The 26,144-nt window shown below is 53.0% G+C and overlaps 1 protein-coding gene across 1 annotated transcript in view; it reads right to left on the bottom strand.

The window, feature by feature from the left end:
• The window catches only part of UBR5 (ubiquitin protein ligase E3 component n-recognin 5), a 392,825-nt gene that overhangs the window by 23,005 nt on the left and 343,676 nt on the right, over positions 1-26,144 (bottom strand). The window contains exons 54-56 of the mRNA XM_075353032.1: positions 19,863-20,018; positions 18,748-18,861; positions 18,016-18,160 (exon numbers count right to left, since the gene is read on the bottom strand). Coding sequence (XP_075209147.1) covers positions 18,016-18,160; positions 18,748-18,861; positions 19,863-20,018 — 415 coding nt within the window. The remainder of the gene's footprint in view (positions 1-18,015; positions 18,161-18,747; positions 18,862-19,862; positions 20,019-26,144) is intronic.

Genomic DNA, 26,144 nt, shown 5'->3' with positions numbered 1-26,144 from the left:
GGTATGCACCTGATAATGTTTGGTGAAAAAATGTGCAGGCTCGACCAGGTAGCTGCCTGGCACACCTGTTGAGCCGTAGCCTGGTGTCGTAATGCCCAGGACGCACCTACGGCTCTGGTAGAATGGGCCTTCAGCCCTGAAGGAACCGGAAGCCCCGCAGAACGGTAGTCTTCAAGAATTGGTTCTTTGATCCATCGAGCCATGGTGGCTTTAGAAACCTGCAACCCCTTGCGCGTACCAGCGACAAGGACAAAAAATGCATCAGAGCGGCGCATGGGCGCCGTGCGGGAAATGTAGATTCTGAGTGCTCTCACCAGAACTAACAACTGTAAATCCTTTTCATACCGGAGAACCGGATGAGAACAAAAGGAAGGTAAGGATATATCCTGATTAAGAAGAAACGCGGATACAACCTTAGGGAGAAACTCCTGAATAGGGCGCAGCACCACCTTGTCCTGGTGGAATACTAGGAAGGGAGCCTTGAATGACAGAGCCGCCAGCTCAGACACTCGCCGAAGCGACGTGATCGCAACCAGAAAGGCCACTTTCTGTGACAGGCGCGAAAGGGAAACTTCCCTCAGAGGCTCGAAAGGCGGCTTCTGGAGAGCAACTAGTACCCTGTTCAGATCCCATGGATCTAACGGCCGCTTGTACGGGGGCACAATATGACAAACCCCCTGTAGTAACGTGCGCACCTTAGAAAGACGTGCTAGACGCTTCTGAAAAGAACACGGATAGTGCCGAGACTTGCCCTTAAAGGGAGCCGAGCGACCAACCTCTTTCCCAACCAGATTGCAGGAGGGAAGGCAAAGTAGGCAATGCCGATGGCCAGGGAGACACTCCCTGAGCAGAACACTAAGATAAGAATATCTTCCACGAGTTGTGGTAGATCTTGGCAGACCGCGGCTGGCTAGCCCGTCTCATAGTGGCAATGACGTCGTGCTCACGGTCGACCGACGGTGAGGTGCCACAGATCTCGGTACCACGACCTCCCCGGCCAGTTTGGGGCGACGAGGATGGTGTGGCAGCAATCGGTAGCTGGAACTGTGACCAATCCTGAGCCAAGGCGCCTGTCGCCAGAGCTCTTTGATCGTAAGACCGCGTCATGAAAATCGGGACCTTGTTGTTGCCGAGAAGCCATGACGTCGACGTCCGTCTTCATCCTGCGGCTACAGATTTCTTGAAAACAAACGGGTGCAGAGCCCATTCCCCTGCGTCCACGCCCTGGCGACTGAGGAAGTCTGCTTCCTAGTGTTGTACGCCCGGGATATGAACAGCTGATATGGTGTATGCTCTGTCTTCTACCCATAGCAGAATCCGCCGGACCTCTTGGGAGGCTTGTCGACTGCGTAGTCCGCCTTGGTGGTTGGTGTATGCCACCGCTGTGGATAGTCCGACTGAATTCGGATCTATTTGCATTCCAGCCACTGCAGGAAGGCTTGCAGTGCAAGATACACTGCCCAGAGCTCCAGACCACTGAGTTGAAGAGTGGACTCCTCTGAAGACGGTCTTTGACCGTCTGGAAAAGTGACACGTTCCTGTGTAGGGACATCGACTTCCCTCCCATAAGCGAAGAATGTGCTATTGAGGCGGACGCAGATGAAACTGCGTGAAAAAAGCTCGCCTCTGGATGAGGCGCCTCCTTGAAGGAGAGACTGCCCCCTCGTCTGTAGTGAACGCTGTTTGTCCAGCGGAAGCTTCACTATCGCTGAGAGAGTGTGAAAACTCTCCAGGAGATGCCAGCGATTGGGTTCAACCTTGAAAAGTTGAAGACCCACCCGAAACTCTGGGAAGGGTCCAGCGCCATGTTCAGGTTGTGTTGGCATGCTTCTAAAGGAGAGTGCCTTGACCAGTAGATTGCCCAAGTAAAGGATCACAGAGTGACCGTGAGAGCGCGGGACTGCTCCCTCTGCTGCCACGAACTTGGTGAACACCCGTGGGGCTGTCGCCAGCCAAAGGGTATGGCTACGAAACGAAATATTCTCGTCTTTAATAACGAATCGTAGCCAACGCCGGTGCCTCGGAGCAATCGGCACGTGTAGATAAGCATCCTGATGTCTATTGATGTTAGGAAAACTCCTTGAGACAGAGAGGCAATGACGGAGCGGAGTGATGCCATCCGGAACCGCCTGGTTTTCACGTGCTTGTTAAGCAGTATAAATTCCAGAACGGGACGGAAGGAGCCGTCCTATTTTGGCACCACGACCAGGTCGGAGCAAAATGCGTATCTGGTTCCTGAAGAGGAACAGGGATTACCGCTCTTTCCGCCTGCAGAAGAGCCTCGGCTCGGTCGGTGCGGTAGTTTGAAAACAAACTGACTCTCACTCACAGGCCCTTGACCTGCGGTAGGTAAATGCCGCTAAAGCGGGGGAGTCTGCCCCCCCGCGGTTGCGGAGTGAGAGGGCTGAAAATTATGAGGAAGAAGGGAATTTTGTTTACTTACCGTAAATTCCTTTTCTTCTAGCTCCAATTGGGAGACCCAGACAATTGGGTGTATAGCTATTGCCTCTGGAGGCCACACAAAGTATTACACTTAAAAGTGTAAGGCCCCTCCCCTTCTGGCTATACACCCCCAGTGGGATCACTGGCTCACCAGTTTTAGTGCCAAAGCAAGAAGGAGGAAAGCCAATAACTGGTTTAAAGACCAATTCAATCCGAGGAAACATCGGAGAACTGAACCATACCACATGAACAACATGTGTACCCGAAAAAACAGAAAAACCCCGAGAAAACAGGGCGGGTGCTGGGTCTCCCAATTGGAGCTAGAAGAAAAGGAATTTACGGTAAGTAAACAAAATTCCCTTCTTCTTTGTCGCTCCATTGGGAGACCCAGACAATTGGGATGTCCAAAAGCAATCCCTGGGTGGGTAAAAGAATACCTCATGATAGGGCCGTCAAACGGCCCTCTCCTACAGGTGGCCAACCGCCGCCTGAATGACTTATCTACCTAGGCTGGCGTCTGCCGAAGCGTAGGTATGCATCTGATAATGCTTGGTAAAAGTAAGTAGACTCGACCAGGTGGGTGCCTGACACACCTGCTGAGCCGTAGCCTGGTGCCGTGATGCCCAGGATGCACCCACGGCTCTGGTAGAATGGGCCTTCGGCCTTGAGAGAACCAGAAGCCCAGTAGAACTGTAGGTTTCAAGAATTGGTTCCTCGATCCCCCGAGCAAGGGGATCTGGAAGCTTGCGACTGTTTACGCCGACCAGCGACAAGGACAAAGAGTGCATCCGGGTGGCGCAGGAGCGCCATGCGGGAAGTAGAACCTGAGTGCTCTCACCAGAACCAACAGATGCAAATCTTTCTGAAATTGATGGACTGGACGAGGACACAAAGAAGGTGAGGTGATATCCTGATTGATATGAAAATGGGATACCACCTTAGGGAGAAATTCCGGAACCGGACGCAGAACTACCCTGTCCTGGTGAAGGACCAGGAAGAGAGTTTGTATAAGAGCGTTGCTAGCTCGGAAACTCTCCTAAGAGACGAGAACGTTAGTAGAAGGCCACTTCCCGTGAAAAACGGGAAGGGAGACATCCTTCAAAGGCTCGAAAGGCGGCATCTGGAGAGCAATTAGAACCTTGTTCAGATCTCAGGGCTCAAACAGCCGCTTGTACGGAGTGCTGAGAAGACAAACTCCCCGTAGGAACGTGCGTACCTGAGGAAGTCGTCGTTTCTGAAAAAAATACAGATAGCGCTGAGACTTGTCCCTAAAGGGAACTGAGCGACAACCCATTTTCCTACCTAGATTGCAGGAAGGAAGGAAACATAGACGATGCAACCGGCCAGGGAGAAACACCCTGCGCCGAGCACCGAGATAAGAACATCTTCCACGTCCTGTGGTCAATCTTGGCGGACGTTGGTATGCTAGCCTGTCTCATGGTGGCAACCACGTCCAGAGGTAATCCTAACGACACTAGGTTCCAGGACTCAATGCCACACCATCCGGTTGAGAGCCGTAGAATTCAAATGGAAGAATGGCCCTTGAGACAGCCAGTCTGATTGGTCTGGTAGTGCCCCCGGTTAGCCTACCGTGAGGCACCACAGAACCGAGTACCACAACATCCTCGGCCAATTTGTAGCGACGAGGATGGCGCGGCCGCAGTCGGTCTTGATCTAGCGCAGTACTCTGGGCAACAATGCCAGAGATGGCACCTAAGGGAGCTGAAACTGCGACCAATGCTGAACTAAGGCGTTTGCCGCCAGAGCTCGATGATTGTGAAACCGTGCCATGAAGCTGGCACATTGTTGTTGTGCCGTGACGCCATTAGATCGACGTCCGGCCTCTGTCAGCGGCGCCAGATCTCCTGAAACCCGTCCGGGTGAGGAGACCATACTCTTTCGGCCACACCTCAGCGACTTAGAAAGTCAGCTTCCTAGTTTCCACACTTGGGATGTGAATTGTGGATATGGTGGATGCCGTGTCATCCACCCACATCAAACCTGCCGGACTTCCTGGAAGGCTTGCCGGTTGCGCGTTCTTCCTTGGTGGTTGATGTATGCCACCGCTGTGGAGCTGTCCGACTGAAGTCGGATATGCTTGCTTTCCAATTGCTGTTGGAAGGTTTGTAGGGCAAGATACACTGCTCTGTGTCAAGAACATTGATCTGAAGAGTGGACTCTTGCTGAGTCCACGTACCCTGAGCGCTGTAGTGGAGAAAAACTGCTCCCCACCCTGATAGACTCGCGTCTGTCGTAACTATCGCCCAGGACGGGGATAGAAAGGACCTTCTTTTTGACCAAGAGGTGAGAAGAAGCCACCACCGTAGAGATTCCTTGGCCGCCTGAGAAAGAACGACGACTCTGTTGAGGGACGTCGACTCCTTGACCCATTGGCGGAGAATGTCCCATTGTAGTGGCGCAGTAAAACTGCGCGAAAGGAACTGCCTGCATTGCTACCATCTTACGTAGGAAGTGCATGAGGCGTCTCAATGTGTGCGACTGGTTCTTAAAGAAGAGCTTGCAGCCCGTAGGAATGCTGTTTGTCTAGCGGCAGCTTCACTATCGCTGAGAGAGTAAGAAACTCTATGCCTAGATATGTTATCGATAGGGTCGGGGTCGGATCTGACTTTAAAAAGTTGATGATCCACCCAAAACTCTAGAGAGTCTCCAGCGCAACGTTCGGGCAGAGTTGGCATGTTTCCTAAGAGAGTGCCTTGACAAGTAGATCGTCTAAATACGGGACCACAGAGTGACCCTGAGAGTGCAGGACTGTGACTACTGCTGCCCTGACCTTGGCGAAGACCAGTTGGACTGTCGCTAGCCGGAAGGTAGAGCTACGAACAGAAGGTGTTCGTTTCCTATAACGAAGCGTAGAAACGCTAGTGCTCTGGATCAATCGGCACGTGTGGATAAGCATCCTTGACGCCTAACGATACTAGGAAATATCCTTGGGACCTTGAGGCGATGAGATGGCGGAGGGATTCCATCCGGAACCGCCTGGTGTCCACGAGCTTGCTGAGCATTTTTAGATCCAGAACGGGACGGAACGGCCCGTTGTTATAGGTACCGCAAAGAATTTGGGGTAAACCGTGACCTTGTTCCTGAAGAGGAACGGGGGACATCACTCTTTCTGCCTATAGAGTGCACCCTGTTTGCAGAAGAGCAGCGGCCCGGCCGGGAGGTGTCATTGACCTATGGCAGCTAAATATCGCCAAGGCGGGAGAGCCTGCTACCGACCGAGGTCGCAAGTCATGAGGAAGCCGCCTTGGAAGCAGGTTTTCAGACTGTCGCTTTTTTGGGCGAGACTGAGCCCGCTAAGAATCTTAGCTCCTCTAATCCTTTTGAGTCCACATTTGACGAGGAAAAATGGGACCTGCCCGAGCCTCGAAAAAGCCGAAAACCCCGACTGCCTCTTGCTCTGTTGGGGTTTGTTGTGTCCGGGCTGAGGAAAGGATGAATCCTTACCTCTGGACTGTTTAATGGTTACATCCAACGCTCACCAAACAGTCGGTCAGCAGAAAAAGGCAACTGGTTAGGCAACCTTTTTTGGAAGCAGATCTGCCTTCCATTCACTTAACGCGTAGACCAGGCTCTGCTTAAAAACACGGAGTAGCGGAGGCTACCGCCGCACGGTTCGCAGAGTCCAGGACAACCTGAATCGCGTAAGAAACAAATGCAGACATTTGAGAGGTTAAGGATGCCACCTGCGGCACAGATGTACGTGTAACCGTATCAATCTGTGTAAGGCAAGCTGAAATAGCTTGGAGTGCCCCAAGGGAGAGAATGCCGGAGCCAACGCCGACAGCCTCATAGATGGCTTTCGACCAGAGATCCATCTGTCTGTCAGCAGCATCTTTGATTTTGCAGTTCCATCTCCCACTGCAACTATGGATCTAGCTACAAGCCTAGAGATTGGAGGATGCCGCTCGGGACATTGGGTCCAGTCCTTGACCAAGTCAGGGGACAGGGATAACATGTATCCTAAGCCGTTTGGGGAAGCGCATATCTGGATAAGCGTGGTGTTCCTGGACTGCCTCTCTGAAGGCAGAGTGGTCCAGAAAAATACGTGAAGCTGACTCCTCCACTGGAGGAGCTGTGAGAAATAACCCACATTCTATAGATGGACGCTATAAGATTATTTACTATGGCGTCACAATCAGGTGTATCCAGATTGAGAGCGGTCTCAGGATCAGAATCCTGAGCCGCTACTTCCGCCTCATTACACAGCGAGTCCTTCTGTTAGGACCCTGAGAAACCGAGGCCGCTGATAGCGAGCCCACTTAGGCTGTCTGGGACTGACGTCCTTGCAGAGCCGTGACTCTGGGATGCGTGTGACATTCCCGGAGCTGTTAGTTATTCACACTGAGGGGGGCCGTGGATCAGTGATTCAACAGTGCCCATATTGTGAGAGACATGTCCGGACTGCTAGGCTTCTAGTATCATAGCCATAGTCTCAGAAAAACTGTCAGTAAATACTGCAGACACCGTCCTCATCCCCTGGCCATTAGTGCATATAATGGGAGTCTATGTGACCTGCCGGCCGTATAGCCGTACATGCTGTACCAGCTGTATAGAAAAACATGTGGTTCTGCACTTTTGTTTTACACAGAGAATATGCTGATAACTCCTCCGCCTAATCCAGGAGGGTATATACAACGTGCGACCAAACAGTGCAATGTATATAGTACAAGCATATCTATAAGTGCACTTCTGCACTAGTGGGGTTAGCACCACAGGTGCTGCTTAACGCCTGTTACAGCGATTGTGTGACTATCAGAATGCCAGGGTCTTCCACACTTGTCTCTGTATCGTACAGAAACTGCACTAATGGCTGCCAGCGTCCTTGTAGAGAAGGAAGCCGTGGGCGTGCCTGAGAAAGTGCGGGAATCCGGATACACAGTGCACACAGTGAGAGGGGTGGAGTATGCAAAACATACTCCAGCTCTCAGCTCTGCTCAATGCAGCGTCACGCCCCTACCCTGACTGTCAGGGCTGTGGGCGGTAACGAAGGGAGACTAGGCCCAGAAGCCGGGGACTCGAGTTAACAGCGCGGCCGCCGTAAAAGCGCGGGCCGCGCTGAAGTCCCCGGCGCACCACAAGTGCCAGCCGCGCCGCCGTTCCAGCGGCCGGCGCGACCGATTCATAAAAGTGGCCAGCGTCCCGCCCCTCTCCTGACTGGCAGGTCTGGGGGCGGGAACGAACGGAAGCAGGCCGCAAACGCCGGGGACTCTAGTTATCAGCGCGGCCGCCGTAAAAGCGCGGGCCGCGCTGAAGTCCCCGGCGCACCACAAGTGCCAGCCGCGCCGCTGCCAGCGGCCGGCGCGACCGATTACTGGAAGCGGCCAGGGTCCCGCCCCTCTCCTGACTGGCAGGTCTGGGGGCGGGAACGAACGGAAGCAGGCCGCAAAAGCCGGGGACTCTAGTTATCAGCGCGGCCGCCGTAAAAGCGCAGGCCGCGCTGAAGTCCCCGGCGCACTACAAGTGCCAGCCGCGCCGCAGTCCCAGCGGCCGGCGCGACCAGTTCCCATAAATGAGCCTGCTTCAGCGAGGCTGAATGAGGCCATGGCACAGGCGCCGCAGCGCTGATGTCCCCTGGCGCACTACAACACCCAGCATGCTGCGGTGTGAGCGCCAAATGCACGGGGACACAGAGTACCTTGAGGAAGCAGGGCCATGTCCCTGATGTACTCCGCTCCATCCAGCATCTTCTCCAGGGGCTGTAGATGGAGCACGGTCTCAGTGCCTGGAGACCGGTAAATCCCACTTCACCCAGAGCCCTGTAAAAAGGGATGGGGAAGGAATCAGCATGTGGGCTCCTGCCGCCGTACCCGCAATGGGTACCTCAACCTTACAAACACCTCCGACACAGTGGGGTGAGAAGGGAGCATGCTGGGGACACTATATGTGTCCTCTTTTCTTCCATCCGACATAGTCAGCAGCTGCTGCTGACTAAAAAGTGGAGCTATGCGTGGATGTGTTGCCTCCTTCGCACAAAGCACAAAACTGGTGAGCCAGTGATCCCACTGGGGGTGTATAGCCAGAAGGGGAGGGGCCTTACACTTTTAAGTGTAATACTTTGTGTGGCCTCCAGAGGCAATAGCTATACACCCAATTGTCTGGGTCTCCCAATGGAGCGACAAAGAAAAACACTTTGGTAGCGGGTCCTCCGGCTGCCTTCCCCGGGCGTGATTGAGCCCGCTAGGAATCTATGCCCTTCTGGGCTTTTTGAGTCGTCTTGGATAGTTGAATGATTTCATTCAACCCTTACCAACAGACTATCACTAGATAAAGGCAACCTGGTTAAGCACTTCGTTGGAAGCAGCCTCTGTTCCAATCTCTCAACTACTAGCCTCTGCTTAAAGAAGGGAATTTTGTTACTTACCGTAAATTCCTTTTCTTCTAGCTCTTATTGGGAGACCCAGACGATTGGGGTATAGCTACTGCCCTCCGGAGGCCACACAAAGCACTACACTAAAAAGTGCAAGGCCCCTCCCCCTCTGGCTATACCCCCCCGTGGTATCACGGGTTCTCCAGTTTTAGTGCCAAAGCAAGAAGGAGGAAGCCAATAACTGGTTTAAACAAATTTACTCCGAATAACGTCGGAGAACTGAAAAACCGTTCAACATGAACAACATGTGTACCCGCAAACAACCAAGAAATCCCGAAGGACAACAGGGCGGGTGCTGGGTCTCCCAATAAGAGCTAGAAGAAAAGGAATTTACGGTAAGTAACAAAATTCCCTTCTTCTTCAGCGCTCTATTGGGAGACCCAGACGATTGGGACGTCCAAAAGCTGTCCCTGGGTGGGTAAAGAGATACCTCATGTTAGAGCTGCAAAACAGCCCTCCCCTACGGGGATGTCACTGCCGCCTGCAGGACTCTTCTACCTAAGCTGGCATCCGCCGAAGCATAGGTATGCACCTGATAATGTTTGGTGAAAGTGTGCAGACTCGACCAGGTAGCTGCCTGGCACACCTGTTGAGCCGAAGTCTGGTGTCGTAGCGCCCAGGACGCACTCACGGCTCTGGTTGAATGGGCTTTCAGCCCTGAAAGAACCGGAAGCCCTGCAAAACGGTAGGCTTCCAGAATTGGTTCTTTGATCCATCGAGCCAGGGTGGCTTTAGAAGCCTGCAACCTCTTGCGCGTACCAGCGACAAGAGCATCGGAACGGCGTACGGGCGCCGTGCGTGAAATGTAGATTCTGAGTGCTCTCACCAGATCTAGCAAACGTAAATCATTCTCATACCGGTGAACCGGATGAGTGCAAAAGGACGGTAAGGAGATATCCTGATTAAGATGAAACGAGGATACTACCTTAGGGAGAAACTCCGGAATGATGCGCAGCACTACCTTGTCCTGGTGAAACACCAGGAAGGGAGCCTTGGATGACAGAGCTGCCAGCTCAGACACTCGCCGAAGCGATGTGATCGCAACGAGAAACGCCACCTTCTGTGACAGGCGAGAAAAGGAAACTTCCTTCAGAGGCTCGAAAGGCGGCTTCTGGAGAGCAACTAGAACCCTGTTCAGATCCCATGGATCCAACGGCCGCTTGTACGGGGGTACGATATGACAAACCCCCTGCGGGAACGTGCGCACCTTAGAAAGACGTGCTAGACGCTTCTGAAAAAACACGGATAGTGCTGAGACTTGCCCTTTGAGGGAGTCTAGCGACAAGCCCTTTTCTAACTCCTATTGTAGGAAGGAAAGAAAGATAGGCAATGCAAATGGCCAGGGAGACACTCCCTGAGTAGAGCACCAGATTAAGAAAACCTTCCACGTTCTGTGGTAGATCTTAGCAGACGTGGGCTTCCTAGCCTGTCTCATGGTGGCAACGACCCCTTGGGATAATCCTGAAGACGCTAGGATCCAGGACACACAAGCCACACAGTCAGGTTCAGGGCCGCAGAATTCCGATGGAGAAAACGGCCCTTGAGACAGTAAGTCTGGTCGGTCTGGTAGTGACCCCGGTCGGCCGACCGTGAGATGCCACAGATCCGGGTACCACGATCTCCTCGGCCAGTCTGGTGCGACGAGTATGACGCGGCTGCAATCGGATCTGATTTTTGCGCAGTACTCTGGGCAAGAGTGCCAGAGGTGGAAACACATATGTGAGCCGGAACTGCGACCAATCTTGCACTAAGGCGTCTGCCGCCAGAGCTCTGTGATCGCGCGATCGTGCCATAAATGCCGGGACCTTGTTGGTGTGCCGAGACGCCATTAGGTCGACGTCCGGCCCCCCCCCCAGCGGCAACAGATTTCCTGAAACACGTCCGGGTGAAGGGACCATTCCCCCGCGTCCATGCCCTGGCGACTGAGGAAGCCTGCTTCCCAGTTTTCTACGCCCGGGATGTGAACTGCGGATATGGTGGATGCTGTGTCCTCCACCCACATGAGGATTCGCCGGACTTCCTGGAAGGCTGCTGACTGCGTGTCCCTCCTTGGTGGTTGATGTATGCCACCGCTGTGGAGATGTCCGACTGGATTCGGATCTGCTCCCTTCTAGCCACTTTTGGAAAGCTAATAGGGTAAGATACCCTGCCCCGATTTCCAGCACATCGAACTGAAGGGTGGACTCCTGCTGAGTCCACGTCCCCTGAGCCATGTGGCGGAGACAAACTGCTCCCCACCCTGACAGACTCGTATCTGTCGTGACCACTGCCCAGGATGGGGGCTATGGCAATGAGGTGGGAATAAGCCACTATTGCAGAGAGTCCTCGGCCGTCAGGGAAAGGGAGACTTCCCGTCCAGGGAGGTTGACTGCCCATCCCATTGGCGGAGAATGTCCCATTGCCGTTGGCGCAGATGAAACTGCGCAAAGAGAACTGCCTCGATGGCTGCCACCATCTTCCTTAGGAAGTGCATGAGGCGCCTTAAGGGGTGCGACTGGCCTTGAAGGAGAGACTGCACCTCTGTCCGCAGTGAACGCTGCTGGTTCAGCGGAAGCTTCACTATGGCTGATAGAGTATGAAACTCCATGCCGAGATACGTTAGTGATTGAGTCGGAGACAGATTTGACCTTGCCAAATTGATGATCCACCCGAAAGTCTGGAGAGTCTCCAGCGTAACATTCAGGCTGCGTTGGCATGCCTCGAGGGAGGTTGCTTTGACGAGTAGATCGTCCAAGTACGGAATCACCGGGTGTCCGTGAGAGTGCAAGACTGCTACCACTGCTGCCATGACCTTGGTGCCCACCCGTGGGGCTGTCGCCAGACTGAATGGCAGAGCTACGAACAGAAGATGTTCGTCTCCTATCACAAAACGTAGAAAACGTTGGTGCTCCGTAGCAATTGGCACGTGGAGATAGGCATCTTTGATGTCTGTTGAGGCAAGGAAGTCTCCTCGAGACATTGAGGCAATGACGGATCGGAGGGATCCCATCCGGAACCGCCTGGCGTTCGCATGCTCGTTGAGCAGTTTCAGAACCAGAACAGGACGGAAGGAACCGTCCATTTTTGGAGCCACAAAGAGATTGGAGTACAAACCCTCGCCCTCGTTCCTGAGGGGGGACAGGGATCACCACTCCTTCTGCTCTTAGAGCGTCCACCGCCTGCAGCAGGGCATCTGCTCGGTGGAGAGGTGGGGCCGTTCTGAAGAATGGAGTCGGAGGACGAGAACAGAACACTGTCCTGTGCACGTGAGCACAATGTCCGTCACCCACCGGTCTGTGACCTGTGGCAGCTAAATGTCGCCAAAGGCGGGGGAGTCTGCCATCAACCGCGGATGCGGAGAGAGAGAGAGAGAGCTGAGAGTCCTGAGGAGACCGCCTTGGTAGCGGTTCCTCCGACCGCCTTCCTTGGGCGAGATTGAGCCCGGCCGGAATCTGAGCCCGTCTGAGGTTTTGTAGCCCTTTTGCACGAGGACAATTGGGACCTGCCGGAGCTTGGGAAGGACCGAAACCTCGACTGTACTTTTAGGACAGCATTAACAGGGTAAGTCGCAGTGCAGACATTGCGGGGTTACGGACGCCTCTGCGGTACAGATGTCCCTGCTCAAGGTCAGCTGCGCAAGAACAGCAGAAAAGGTTAGGTTGCCAATACGGCTGTGGATGCCGGAGCAACCGACACGCCGATAGCCTCCTAGACAGATTTCAACCAGAGTCCATCTGTCTGTGAATGGCATCTTGAAGTGAAGCCCCATCTCCAGTGCAACTATGGCTCTATATGCAAGCCTGGAGATTGGAGAATCCACCTTTGGACCCTGGGTCCAGCGCTGACCACGTCAGGGGAAAAAAGGGATAACGTGTATCCTAAAAACGTTTGGAGAAGACGCTTATCTGGTAAGCGTGGTGTTCCTGGACTGCTTCTCTGAAGTCAGCGTGGCCAGAAAAATACTCAATATCTGCGTGAGACACTGAAAAGGAACTTCTCCTGTTCGTCTCCTATCTCCACTGGGGGAGCTGAGGGAGAAAGATCCAACCTTCCATTGGTGGACGGTATAGGATCATTCCGTATGGCGTTACCACCCGGTGTATCCGGATTGAGAGCGATGTCAGTATCAAAGCCCTGAAGAGCTGCCTTTTGTTCAAGTAGATTGCCCATGGGTGCAAGTCTCTATATTATGACTACTCCGTCCCTGTCCATGGACAGGGTTGACAGGAGGTTTCTTTGGCCACAACTAGTAGAGCCCCGGCAGACGAAGTGCTAGAGACCCCGGCAGACGACGTGCTACAGGGGAGCATGCACACAATGGGACGGTGTCATGAACAGCATCCCATGTAGTAAAAACAGCACTGAAAACTGTGTTGCTTTTTTGCCGCTGCCGACTAGCTATCTAGAAGTATATAGCCAAGATTGGTGACCGTACATTGCAATGTATAGCATACAGGCATAAAGTACAAATGACCACTGCAGCACAAGCAATACAAGCAGCATAGAAGCCTGTGCCCTGGCACCCCTGCTCTTCTGCTGCTGTATACTAGTCATCTAGGGGAATATAGCCCAGAAGAGTGACCCTACAGTGCAATGTATAGCATACAAGCACAAGTACAAATGAACACTGCAGCACATGCAATCCAAGCAGCATAGAAGCCTGTGCCCTGGCACCTCTGCTCTTCTGCTGCTGTAGACTGGTCATCTAGGGGAATATAGCCCAGAAGAGTGACCCTACAGTGCAATGTATAGCATACAAGCACAAGTACAAATGAACACTGCAGCACATGCAATCCAAGCAGCATAGAAAAAAACCTGTGCCCCAGCACCCTTGGTTTTCTGCTGCTGTAGTCTAGCCATTCCAGAAGAATATAGCTAAGACTAGCGACTGTACAGTGCAATGTATAGCATATCAGCATAAACACAAATGAACACCTCAGTCGTGCAAAACAAGCAGCCTAGAAAGCCTGTGCTCTAGCACACCTGCTTTCCTGCTGCTGATGTGTCGCTCCCCAAGCGGGCATATAGCGACCTATGTAGTTAAAAACAACACATGTATACACTGCAGTTATATCGTGGTCAGCACTATGTGTGCCTCTTACCGCCCGCCTATAAGCGGGTGTATGATCGCCACTGTCCTGCCTTGGTGCCCCGAGCTCTGCAGTAATGGCTGCCGGCTTCTTCCCCAGCTCGTGTGAGTAGGGGCGGGCCGTGGGCGTGCCCCCAAGGCAGAGCGGGAATCCGGCGTCCGACAGAGTGCAGTGAGAGGGCTGGAGCATGTAAAAAGGCTCCAGCCCTCGGCGCTGCTGATTGCTCAGCGCCTGTCCCCTTCCCTGAGTGACAGGGAGGGGGCGGGAACGAAGCGGCACTAGGCCGCAGAAGCCGGGGACTGGAGTTATAAGCGCCGCCGCCGTAAAAGCGCGGTCGGCGCCCAGTCCCCGGCGAACTACAAGTCCCAGCCGCGCCGCCGCTCCCGGAGCGTCCGGCGCGGTAGTTCCCAAAACACAAAGTCACTCAGCTAAGCTGCAGTGACTGTAACCCTTTACTGTCCCCGGCGCACTAGCACACCCAGCAAGTCTGGAGTGTGCTGTGCCTGTGTGTACGGGGACACAGAGTACCTGTAATGGTGCAGGGCCATGTCCCTGAACGGTACTCCAGCTCCACATCCAGCAGGTTCAAATGGGTCTGTGGATGGAGCCCGGCGTCAGAGCTTTGAGGCCGGCAGGATCCCACTTCCTCAGAGCCCCTCAGGGGGATGTGGAAGGAAAGCAGCATGTGGGCTCCAGCCTCCGTACCAGCAATAGGTACCTCAACCTTACAACACCATCCAGGGGTGAGAAGGGAGCATGCTGGGGACACTATATGTGTCCTCTTTTCTTCCATCCGAAATAGTCAGCAGCTACTGCTGACTAAAATCTGTGGAGCTATGCGTGGATGTCTGACCTCCTTCGCACACAAAGCTAAAACTGGAGAACCCGTGATACCACGGGGGGGTATAGCCAGAGGGGGAGGGGCCTTGCACTTTTTAGTGTAGTGCTTTGTGTGGCCTCCGGAGGGCAGTAGCTATACCCCAATCGTCTGGGTCTCCCAATAGAGCGCTGAAGAAAACACGGAGTTGGCGGATGCCACTGACGTCCGGCTCGTAGAGTCTCGGACAGCAATAACAGCATGATTCGCCATGCCGACATTGCGAGTTAAAGACGCTGCTGGGACCGAGAGTACCTGTGACAGCGACCCCCTGCGCAATACTAGCTGAAATAGCTTGGAGTGCCTCCACGGCTGCGACTGCCGGAGCAACCGACCTGCCGATAGCTTCATAGACAGATTGCAACCAGAGGCCAATCTGCCTGTCAATGGCATTTTGAAGTGAAGTCCTATCCACCACTACAACTATAGATCTAGCTGCAAGCATGGAGATTGGGGGATCCACATTTGGATACTGGGTCTAGCGCTTGACCACGTCAGGGGGGAGCGACACGTGTCTCATTAATACGGTCGGAGAAACGCTTATCGTGATAAGCGTGTCGTTTCTGGACTGCTTCTCTGGAGTCAGAGTGCTAAACAAGTACTCAATATACGCTTGAGATACTGAAATAGAGATTTCTCTTGCTGTGAAGCTGACCCCTCCACTGGAGGAGTTGAGGGAGAAATACCCAACCTTTCGTTGATGGACGCAATAAGATTATTCACTATAGCGTCACCATCCGGTGTATCCGGATTGAGAGCGGTCTCAGGATCAGAGTCCTGAACAGCTACGTCTGCCTCATCGTACAGAGAGTACTCCAGCTGGGACCTTGACCAGTGATGGAGTCGAGGGCTAATCCCAGCGAGCCCGCTTAGGCCATCTGGGACTGTCGACCGTGTCGGATGCCTGCTCTCTGGGATGCCTGGAATCACTCTGGCGCCTTGAGATGCTCCAAATCAGGGCGGCCAGGGTCATTGCAACCATATTGCCCACGGTCTGCTTGGGGTGCAAAGTCTGTAAGATGTCAGTCATAGTCACAGACAATATATCAGCGGAAAAACTGCAACTTCGTCCCTGTCTCCGGACAGAGATCACAGGTGGTTCTTTTGGCCACATATAGCAGAGACCCCGGTTGAGCAATTGCACGCACTGGGGGTCCTGGAACCGTATGACATGCAGTACAAGCAGCATAGAAAGCCCGTGCATTGGTAACTTGTCTTTTTCTGCTGTTGTTGTCTAGCTATCTAAGAGCCTAGCCGAGGATAGCGACCGTACAGTGAATAGTCATACAAGCATGAAGTACAAATAAACACTTCAGTACATTTAGTACACGCAGCATTGAAAACTTGTGGCTTGGCACATTTTCTCTTCTGCTGCTGTTGTCTATTTATCTAGGAGCATGAGACAAGGATAGCGACATACAGTGAATGTATAGCATACAAGCCTGACAGTAAACACTGCAGCCCATGCAATCCAAGCAGCATTGAAAGCTTGCGCGTTAGCACCCTAGCCTTTCTGCTGCTGTTGTCTATTTATCCAGGAACATTAGCCAAGGATAGCGACATACAGTGAATGTATAGCATACAAGCATGACAGTAAACACTGCAGCCCATGCAAGTCAAGCAGCATTGAAAACTTGTGCCGTAGCACCATTGCTCTACTGCTGCTTTTGTCTGTTTATCTGGGCGCATTAGCCAAGAATAGCGACATACAGTGAATGTATAGCATAACAATAAACCGTGCAGCACATGCAAGCGAAGCAGCATTGAAAGCTTGTGCCTTAGCACAAATTGCTCTACTGCTGCTGTTGCCCAATCTGACAGTAAACACTGCAGCACATGCAAACGAAGAAGCATTGAAAGCTTGTGCCTCAGCAGCATTGCTTATTTGCTGCTGTTGCCCAGAATAGCGACAGTACAGTACAGTGCATAGCATATCAGCACACAGTCCAAAAGCCCACTTCAGCATTAGTGGTGTCAGTACTGCTTACCGCCCGCACAAGAGCGGGTGTGAGGTCGCCCAAAAACCTGTGACTGGTTCCGTTCTCCCAGAGTGGAAACCATAATGGCTGCCGGCTTCTCTTCCCCGTCCTGTGCAGAGGGGCGGGCCGTGGGCGAGCCCCAGCTAAGAGCGGGAACCCGGCGTCTCACTGTGTTCAGTGAGAGGGGGCTGGAGAATGCAAAGCAGACTCCAGCTCCCTGCGCTGAGCTTCTGTACAGCGTCCCGCCCCTCCTCTGACTGGCAGGGCTGGGGCGGGAACGAAACGAAAGCTAGGCCGCAAAGCCGGGGACTCGAGTAATAAGCGCGGCCGTCCTATGTGCACGGCCGACGCCGAAGTCCCCCGGCGCACCACAAGTCCCAGCCGCGCCACAATGTAAAAAACAATCAGCAGCGGCCGGCGCGGCCGTTTTCAATACATAAATTCACTCAGCAAAGCTGCAGTGAATAATAGCACCAGCGCTCCGCGCTGTTGTCCCCGGCGCACTAACACTCCCAGCAATGCTGGTGTGTGTGGGCGCGCTTGCCCGGGGACACAGAGTACCTTGATGTAGCAGGGCCCTGTCCCTGACGATACTCAGCTCCATATCCAGCAGGTTCTTTTGGGTCTGTGGATGGAGCTCGGTCTCTGTGCCTGGAGACCGGTAAGATCCCACTTCACCCAGAGCCCCTCATGGGGATGGGGAAGGAAAACAGCATGTGGGCTCCGGCCTCTGTACTAGCAATAAGTACCTCAACCTTACAACACCATCCACGGGTGAGAAGGGAGCATGCTGGGGGCCCTATATGGGCCCTCTTTTCTTCCATCCGACATAGTCAGCAGCTACTGCTGACTAAAATCTGTGGAGCTATGCATGGATGTCTGACCTCCTTCGCACACAAAGCTAAAACTGGAGAACCCGTGATGTCACGGGGGGGTATAGCCAGAAGGGGAGGGGCCTTGCACTTTTTAGTGTAGTGCTTTGTGTGGCCTCCGGAGGGCAGTAGCTATACCCCAATCGTCTGGGTCTCCCAATAGAGCGCTGAAGAAAACAACCCTATAGCTGCCCCGTGTCTGCCTCCTAAGGGCATCAAGCTAACACTTAGCAGCTTGGCTCCGGTGTGTGTATCCTACACAGAAAAAGCTAACTTTTCTTGCCTAGTGTCAGCCTCCTGTGTCCCCCGATGAAGCGATAGACAAACCTATGAAATCTACATTTTCTTGTTGCTACAGGCATACCTGGTAAGTATCCAGCCCTGTTACCTGATTCATCATTGAATGATGTGAAACTGATCAGCATCTGAACGTTGACTTCTCCGCAGCCGTTGACAAGGAGCCGGAAGTCCTCGGCTGTTAAATCTTCCAGCGCAGATTTTGGGAGCACATCCAGCAAGCCTTTTCTCATTGCCTACAATATACATTAGGCATAATGAAGGCGAGATCCCAGCAGACTGTATGCGTCTTACATTGTACTGACTTTAGGCACACAATTTCAAGTTTTGTCAATATTTTGTCCAGTGGGCATAATCTGTGCCAAGACCCCAATGTTTGCTCCAACGAGTGGACAGATGAGTTCAGCCCTAGAGTTCTCGGCTCCACTCCGAGTGGGGCAGAAAAAAAGGGGATCAGTGCTCTGCTTAGTGCAATGCCGATCCCTTTCTATTTGGAGCAGAAATAGAAGAGGCACAATAGAGGGCTTCAATGGCTTCATATCAGGAGGTGGTCTCGGCACAAACCATCGAACTGGTAGAGGATCTCAAAACCACCAATCCTATAAAGTGACATCAGCTCTGATTTTTCAATTTTAAGAGGCTCAGATTACAAGCTTTATTCTGTAAGCATCAACTTATGCATCTATTCCTCATGACAACCAGCGACAATTTGCACTTTACCAATATGGGAGTCATTAGTTTCTCAAACTTTGCACAAACAAGAGTAAAACCTACCCAAGAGGTGACCATCACCTACTACAAGTCAAAAGAAGTGAGAACTTACATGAAGAGGTTGTTCTGCTACGACCAGCATCCGGTGCTCGGCGTATTTCCGTACATATTCATACACGTTTTGTGGGGTTACAGGGATATTTACACCGTTGGGGATAAGTTCAACCTGAGAAGAAACACTGAGTCAGGAAAACCTGAATGTTTTCTCTACATAATGGGACATATATACACACACCTTATTTTTCGGGTTATAAGACGCACTTCTCTCAAAAATTTGGGAGGAAAATATAAGGTGCATCTTAAAATCCAAATGTAGCTTACCAGGGGAAGCGGGGACCAAGAAGCAGGAGGCAGTGCTGTGGCGGCAGACGGCAGATGTGCTGGGGCTGCTGGCGCCGAGGACTTTAAATAATGGCGCCCAGAATCTGCGCACTGATCTCCCAGCAGCGGACTTAAAGAACATGGCAACCGGAGGTGGCACATGTGCCGGCTCCAGACAAAATTATTTGACGCCCTCACCGCCCACCACCCAGCCCCAAGCCCAACCGCCAGTTTTTGGGACAGCATCTGGGACACCCACCGGCTGCACTGCCCGCAGCATCGCCCTGCTCCACCACCGTCCCTGCCTCCTGTGACCTCGCTCCACAGCCGCCGCTGCCCTCCTCTGGTAAGACACCGCCGGATTATAAAACTGACCCCCCCCCCTTCGCCATGTAGCAGAGCGGAGTAAGCTAACCCCACCCACACCAGGCTCTCTATAGAGAGCGTACATTGACATTGATATGTCAGAGAAAGAGGCATGTTGTACTGCCTTGTGCATTATATTGTACTCAGAGCAATGATAAGTCCTGCTGCTTTTACAAACATAGCAAATAAACAGATTGGGCCTTGACAAGACAGGCATCCCTGAACTCGACGTTTCAACCCTTGCAGCATGCTGGCTTCAGCTTACATCGCAAACACCTGCTGACAGATTTCCTTTAAAGATGAAACCTACCAAATGATCAAAGTGTGTGTCAGATTTAGCTCACATTAGCTTTCTGTATTACAGGTCTGACCCATCAGCTGGAATTACAGTCTACAATTTCTGGAGATCCACAGTATGTGTGATGAGCATTAAGTTTTCCCATAGAGGATGGGATGAGAAAAATCATTAAGAAGCCATACCTGTCCACCACCTTCTTCCTTGCACAGGTCTATTGCAAAGGCTAGGTCCATGGATGCAAACACAGCATCTGCATCAGGGCTCTGGGAGGCGAGAATCAGCTGCCGCAAACTTTCATACATCACGTGATCGAAAAACGCAAAGTCGTGCCAGTTCACCTTGACATAAAATGAAATAGATTAGTAATGGAAAGCCGACATTACACCAGCATGAGTATAACACTTTAAATACACACAGGCAAAGCTGAAGGGTAAGTTCACACTAAGTTTTTCGCGGCGTTTTTCGGGTGCGTTAATGCCCAGAAAACTGCATGACTGCTTCCCCCAGCAAAGTCTATGAGTTTTCATTTTTGCTGTCTGCACACAGCGGTTTTTTTCAGCTGCGTTTTTGTGGTGACCACAAAAACGCAGCACGTCAATTATTCCCGCGTTTTTCATCCATTGAGTGCAATGGGATGTTGAAAGACGCAATGAGAAACGCAAATTGCAGATATAGCTGCGTTTTAGTGCGTTTCTATGATTAAAAATGCAGCTATAAACGCAAGGGGTGGGCAGTATAGTGACATGTACAGGAAGAGGATTCCTTCTGTCAGTAAACACAGAAGCGTGAATCCTCCCGGTACCGTCACCGCCGCTTCCACCTCCAGTCCTGTGCATGTCTGCTCCCGTGCGGCGCCATGTCTGGGCGGGAGGTGGAGGCAGCGGCGAAAACAAAAGTGAACAGTAGAAAAAAAAAAAGAAGAAGTCATGCTCACCTGTCTGCAGACTCCCGGTGCCATGCCCGCTCCCAGCTCCTCCTTCCCCGGTACCGCCGCTCCGGCTGTGTGCAGACGGCCGGGAAACCTCCGATAGCTGCAGGACCTGGCGATGGATCACCTGATGCAGTCACCTGACGCATCAGCTGATCGTAAGTCTCACGGTGACGCTGACGCCCGGCCGGCTTCACCTATCAGCGGATGCTGTCAGGAGACTTCATCCCTGATTACCGGCAGCTCCTGCAGCGATCGGACGGGATCAGACTCCGCTCCAGGAGCTGCCGGTAATCAGCACATAAGTGAGTTTTTTTGTTTGTTTTTTTTGCACCGATGCATCATCTGATTGTATAAACGGCTTGTATACAATCAGCTGCTGTGTGATGTGATTCACGTCCTTGATCCTGACACAGCATCTGATCACTTTGCCTTCCAGCAAACCGATCAGATGATATTGGATCCGGATTGGATGTCGCGGGACCCTGACCCAGGATTACTGCGGAGGAGGGGGGGATTCTTTATTTCAATAAAGATGGAGTCACTAATTGTGTTGTGTTTTATTTATAATAAAAATATTTTTCTGTGTTGTGTTTTTTTTTTATCTTTACTAGAAATTCATGGTGGCCATATCTAATATTGGCGTGACACCATGAATTTCGGGCTTAGGGCCAGCTGATAATACACAGCTAGCCCTAACCCCATTATTACCCAGCGAGCCACCCGTCACCAGGGCAGCTGAAAAGAAGGGAATTTTGTTTACTTACCGTAAATTCCTTTTCTTCTAGCTCCTATTGGGAGACCCAGACAATTGGGGTGTATAGCTTCTGCCTCCGGAGGCCACACAAAGTATTACACTTTAAAAAGTGTAACCCCTCCCCTCTGCCTATACACCCTCCCGTGGATCACGGGCTCCTCAGTTTTGGTGCAAAAGCAGGAAGGAGAAAACTTATAAATTGGTCTAGGGTAAATTCAATCCGAAGGATGTTCGGAGAACTGAAAACCATGAACCAAAAGAACAATTCAACATGAACAACATGTGTGCACAAAAGAACAACCAGCCCGAAGGGAACAGGGACGGGTGCTGGGTCTCCCAATAGGAGCTAGAAGAAAAGGAATTTACGGTAAGTAAACAAAATTCCCTTCTTCTTTGTCGCTCCATTGGGAGACCCAGACAATTGGGACGTCCAAGAGCAGTCCCTGGGTGGGTAAAAGAATACCTCAATAAAAAGAGCCGAAAAAACGGCCCCCTCTTACAGGTGGGCAACCGCCGCCTGAAGGACTCGCCTACCTAGACTGGCGTCTGCCGAAGCATAGGTATGCACTTGATAGTGTTTCGTGAAAGTGTGCAGACTAGACCACGTAGCTGCCTGACACACCTGCTGAGCCGTAGCCCGGTGCCGCAATGCCCAGGACGCACCCACGGCTCTGGTAGAATGGGCTTTCAGCCCTGAAGGAAGCGGAAGCCCAGAAGAACGGTAGGCTTGGAGAATCGGTTCCTTGATCCACCGAGCCAAGGTTGACTTGGAAGCCTGCGAGCCCTTACGCTGGCCAGCGACAAGGACAAAGAGCGCATCTGAACGACGCAGGGGCGCCGTGCGAGACACGTAGAGCCGGAGTGCTCTCACAAGATCCAAAGAGTGCAAATCCTTTTCACACTGGTGAATTGGATTAGGGCAAAATGAAGGCAAGGAGATATCCTGATTGAGATGAAAAAAAGGATACCACCTTAGGGAGAAATTCCGGGACCGGACGCAGAACCACCTTATCCTGGTGAAACACCAGGAAGGGGGCTTTGCATGACAGCGCTGCTAGCTCAGACACTCTCCGAAGTGATGTGACTGCCACTAGGAAGGCCACCTTCTGCGAAAGACGTGATAGAGAGACATCCCGCAGCGGCTCGAAAGGTGGTTTCTGAAGAGCAGTTAGCACCCTGTTAAGATCCCAGGGTTCCAGCGGACGCTTGTAAGGTGGGACTATGTGGCAAACTCCCTGCAGGAACGTGCGGACCTGCGGAAGCCTGGCTAGGCGCTTTTGAAAAAACACGGAAAGCGCCGATACTTGGCCCTTGAGAGAGCCAAGTGACAAACCCTTGTCCATTCCGGATTGAAGGAATGAAAGAAAAGTGGGTAAGGCAAACGGCCATGGAGTAAAACCGTTATTAGCGCACCAGGATAGGAAGATTTGCCAAGACCTATAATAGATCTTGGCGGACGTAGGCTTCCTGGCCTGTCTCATGGTGGCAATGACATCCTGAGATAACCCTGAAGACGCTAGGAGCCAGGACTCAATGGCCACACAGTCAGGTTGAGGGCCACAGAATTCAGATGGAAAAACGGGCCTTGTGACAGCAAGTCTGGGCGGTCTGGAAGCGCCCACGGTTGACCCACCGTGAGATGCCAGAGATCCGGGTACCACGACCGCCTCGGCCAGTCTGGAGCGACGAGAATGGCGCGACGGCAGTCGGACCTGATCTTGCGTAACACTCTGGGCAGCAGCGCCAGAGGAGGAAACACATAAGGCAGTCGAAACTGCGACCAATCCTGAACTAACGCGTCCGCCGCCAGAGCGCTGTGATCCTGAGATCGTGCCATGAATGCCGGAACTTTGTTGTTGTGCCGTGACGCCATGAGATCGACGTCCGGCGTTCCCCAGCGGCAACAGATCTCTCGAAACACGTCTGGGTGCAGAGACCATTCCCCCGCGTCCATGCCCTGACGACTGAGAAAATCTGCTTCCCAGTTTTCTACGCCCGGGATGTGAACTGCGGAGATGGTGGAAGCTGTGGCTTCCACCCACTGCAGAATCCGTCGGACTTCCTGGAAGGCTTGACGACTGCGAGTGCCGCCTTGGTGGTTGATGTATGCGACGGCAGTGGCGTTGTCCGACTGGATACGGATCTGCCTGCCCTCCAGCCACCGATGAAAAGCCAATAGGGCTAGATACACTGCCCTTATCTCCAGAATATTGATCTGAAGGGATGACTCTATCGGAGTCCAGGTTCCCTGAGCCCTGTGGTGGAGAAAAACCGCTCCCCACCCTGACAGGCTCGCGTCCGTGGTGACCACAGCCCAGGTTGGGGGTAGGAAGGATTTTCCCTGTGACAGAGAGTTGGGAAGGAGCCACCACTGAAGTGACGTCTTGGTTGCAAGGGAAAGAGACGTTCCTGTCGAGGGAAGCCGAACTCCTGTCCCATTTGCGGAGAATGTCCCATTGGAGTGGCCGAAGATGGAATTGCGCGAACGGGACTGCCTCTATAGCTGCCACCATCTTCCCCAGGAAGTGCATGAGGCGCCTTAAGGGGTGTGACTGACTCCGAAGAAGGGATTGCACCCCTGCCTGCAGAGAAAGCTGTTTGTCGCTCGGAAGCTTGACTAACGCTTGCTGGGTATGAAACTCCATCCCAAGGTACGTCAGTGATTGGGTCGGTGTCAACTTGGATTTCGGGAAGTTGATGATCCACCCGAACCGCTGGAGAGTCGCCAGAGCGACAGATAGACTTTGTTGACACGCCACCCGAGACGGGGCCCTGACTAGGAGATCGTCCAAGTAGGGAATCACCGAGTGGCCCTGAGAATGCAGGACCGCCACAACGGATGCCATGACTTTGGTGAAAACCCGTGGTGCTGTCGCCAAGCCAAAAGGCAATGCCACGAACTGGAGGTGTTCGTCCCCGATGGCGAAACGCAGGAAACGTTGATGCTCGGGTGCGATCGGTACATGGAGATAAGCATCCTTGATGTCGATCGATGCTAGGAAGTCTCCTTGTGACATTGAGGCGATGACCGAGCGGAGAGATTCCATCCGGAACAGTCTGGTTCTCACATGTCTGTTGAGTAGCTTGAGGTCCAGAACGGGACGGAATGACCCGTCCTTTTTTGGCACCACGAACAAGTTGGAGTAAAATCCGCGACCACGTTCCTGAAGGGGAACGGGGATCACAACTCCTTCCATCTTTAGAGCAGCTACTGCCTGAAAAAGTGCATCGGCCTGAGCGGGGGGCAAAGAGGTTCTGAAGAAGCGATCCGCAGGACGAGAGCTGAACTCTATCCTGTAACCATGAGACAGAATGTCTCACCCATCGGTCTTGAACATGTGGCCACCAGGCGTCGCCAAAGCGGGAGAGCCTGCCACCGACCGAGGATGCGGTCAGGGGAGGCCGAGAGTTATGAGGAAGCCGTCTTTGAGGCAGTGCCTCCTGCGGCCTTTTGTGGGCGAGACTTGGATCGCCACGCATAGGAGTTCCTCTGGCCTTTCTCCGGCCTGTTGGACGAAGAGGATTGGGACTTGGCGGAGGGACGAAAGGACCGAAATCTCGATTGAACCTTTCTCTGTTGAGGTCTCTTAGGTTTGGCCTGGGGTAAGGAGGAATCCTTTCCTTTGGATTCCTTAATAATCTCATCCAATCGTTCGCCAAACGGTCGCCAGAAAACGGCAAACCGGTTAAGAACCTCTTGGAAGCCGAATCTGCCTTCCATTCGCGCAGCCACATGACCCTGCGGACTGCCACAGAGTTAGCGGATGCTACAGCTGTACGGCTAGCAGAGTCCAGGACGGCGTTCATGGCGTAGGATGAAAAGGCTGACGCCTGAGAGGTCAAAGACGCAACTTGCGGAGCAGAATTACGTGTGACAGCATTAATCTCAGTCAGACAAGCCGAGATAGCTTGGAGTGCCCACACGGCTGCAAAGGCCGGGGCAAAAGACGCGCCCGTGGCCTCATAGATGGACTTCACCAGGAGCTCAATCTGTCTGTCAGTGGCATCCTTTAGCGATGAGCCATCTGCAACCGACACCACGGACCTAGCCGCCAATCTTGAGACTGGAGGATCCACCTTGGGACAGTGAGCCCAACCCTTAACGACTTCAGATGGGAAGGGGTAACGCGTGTCAGTGAGGCGCTTAGTAAAGCACTTGTCCGGGACCGCTCTGGGCTTCTGGACAGCGTCCCTGAAGTTAGAGTGATCAAAAAACGTATTGCGTGTACGTTTGGGGAACCGAAACTGGTGTTTCTCCTGCTGAGACGCCGACTCCTCTACAGGAGGAGGCGGGGGAGAGAGATCTAACACTTGGTTGATGGACGAGATAAGATCATTTACTAAGGCGTCCCCTTCAGGTGTATCAAGGTTAAGGGCGACGTCAGGGTCAGAGCCCTGAGCTGCGACGTCCGCCTCGTCCTCCAGAGAGTCCTCAAGCTGGGATCCCGAGCAGCGAGAGGAAGTCGGGGAAGAGTCCCAGCGAGGCCGCTTAGCCGGTCTAGGACTACGGTCCGGGCAGGAGTCTTCCGCCTGACACCGAGGGGCCAACCTATGAGCGCGCTGTGGCGCGGACCGAGAGGGGCCTGGAGGCGACGAGCCAACAGGGGCCGGGGCCTGTGAAAGGTCCGGTCTGGACTGCAAAGCCTCTAGCAGCTTAGGAGACCATTTGTCCATAGACTGTGCAATGGATTGAGAAAGTGACTCAGAGTTTCTCAGCAAAAGAGGCGAACTCTGTCCCTGCAGCCTGGTCAGGGGGAGCAGGGGGGTCTACATGAGCCG

This window comes from Anomaloglossus baeobatrachus, chromosome 6 (assembly GCF_048569485.1).
Source record: "Anomaloglossus baeobatrachus isolate aAnoBae1 chromosome 6, aAnoBae1.hap1, whole genome shotgun sequence".
In the NCBI taxonomy this organism is placed as follows: Eukaryota; Metazoa; Chordata; class Amphibia; order Anura; family Aromobatidae; genus Anomaloglossus; species Anomaloglossus baeobatrachus.
The sequence above is the reverse complement of the archived record's forward strand: the minus strand, read 5'-3'. Positions and strand labels throughout refer to the sequence as shown.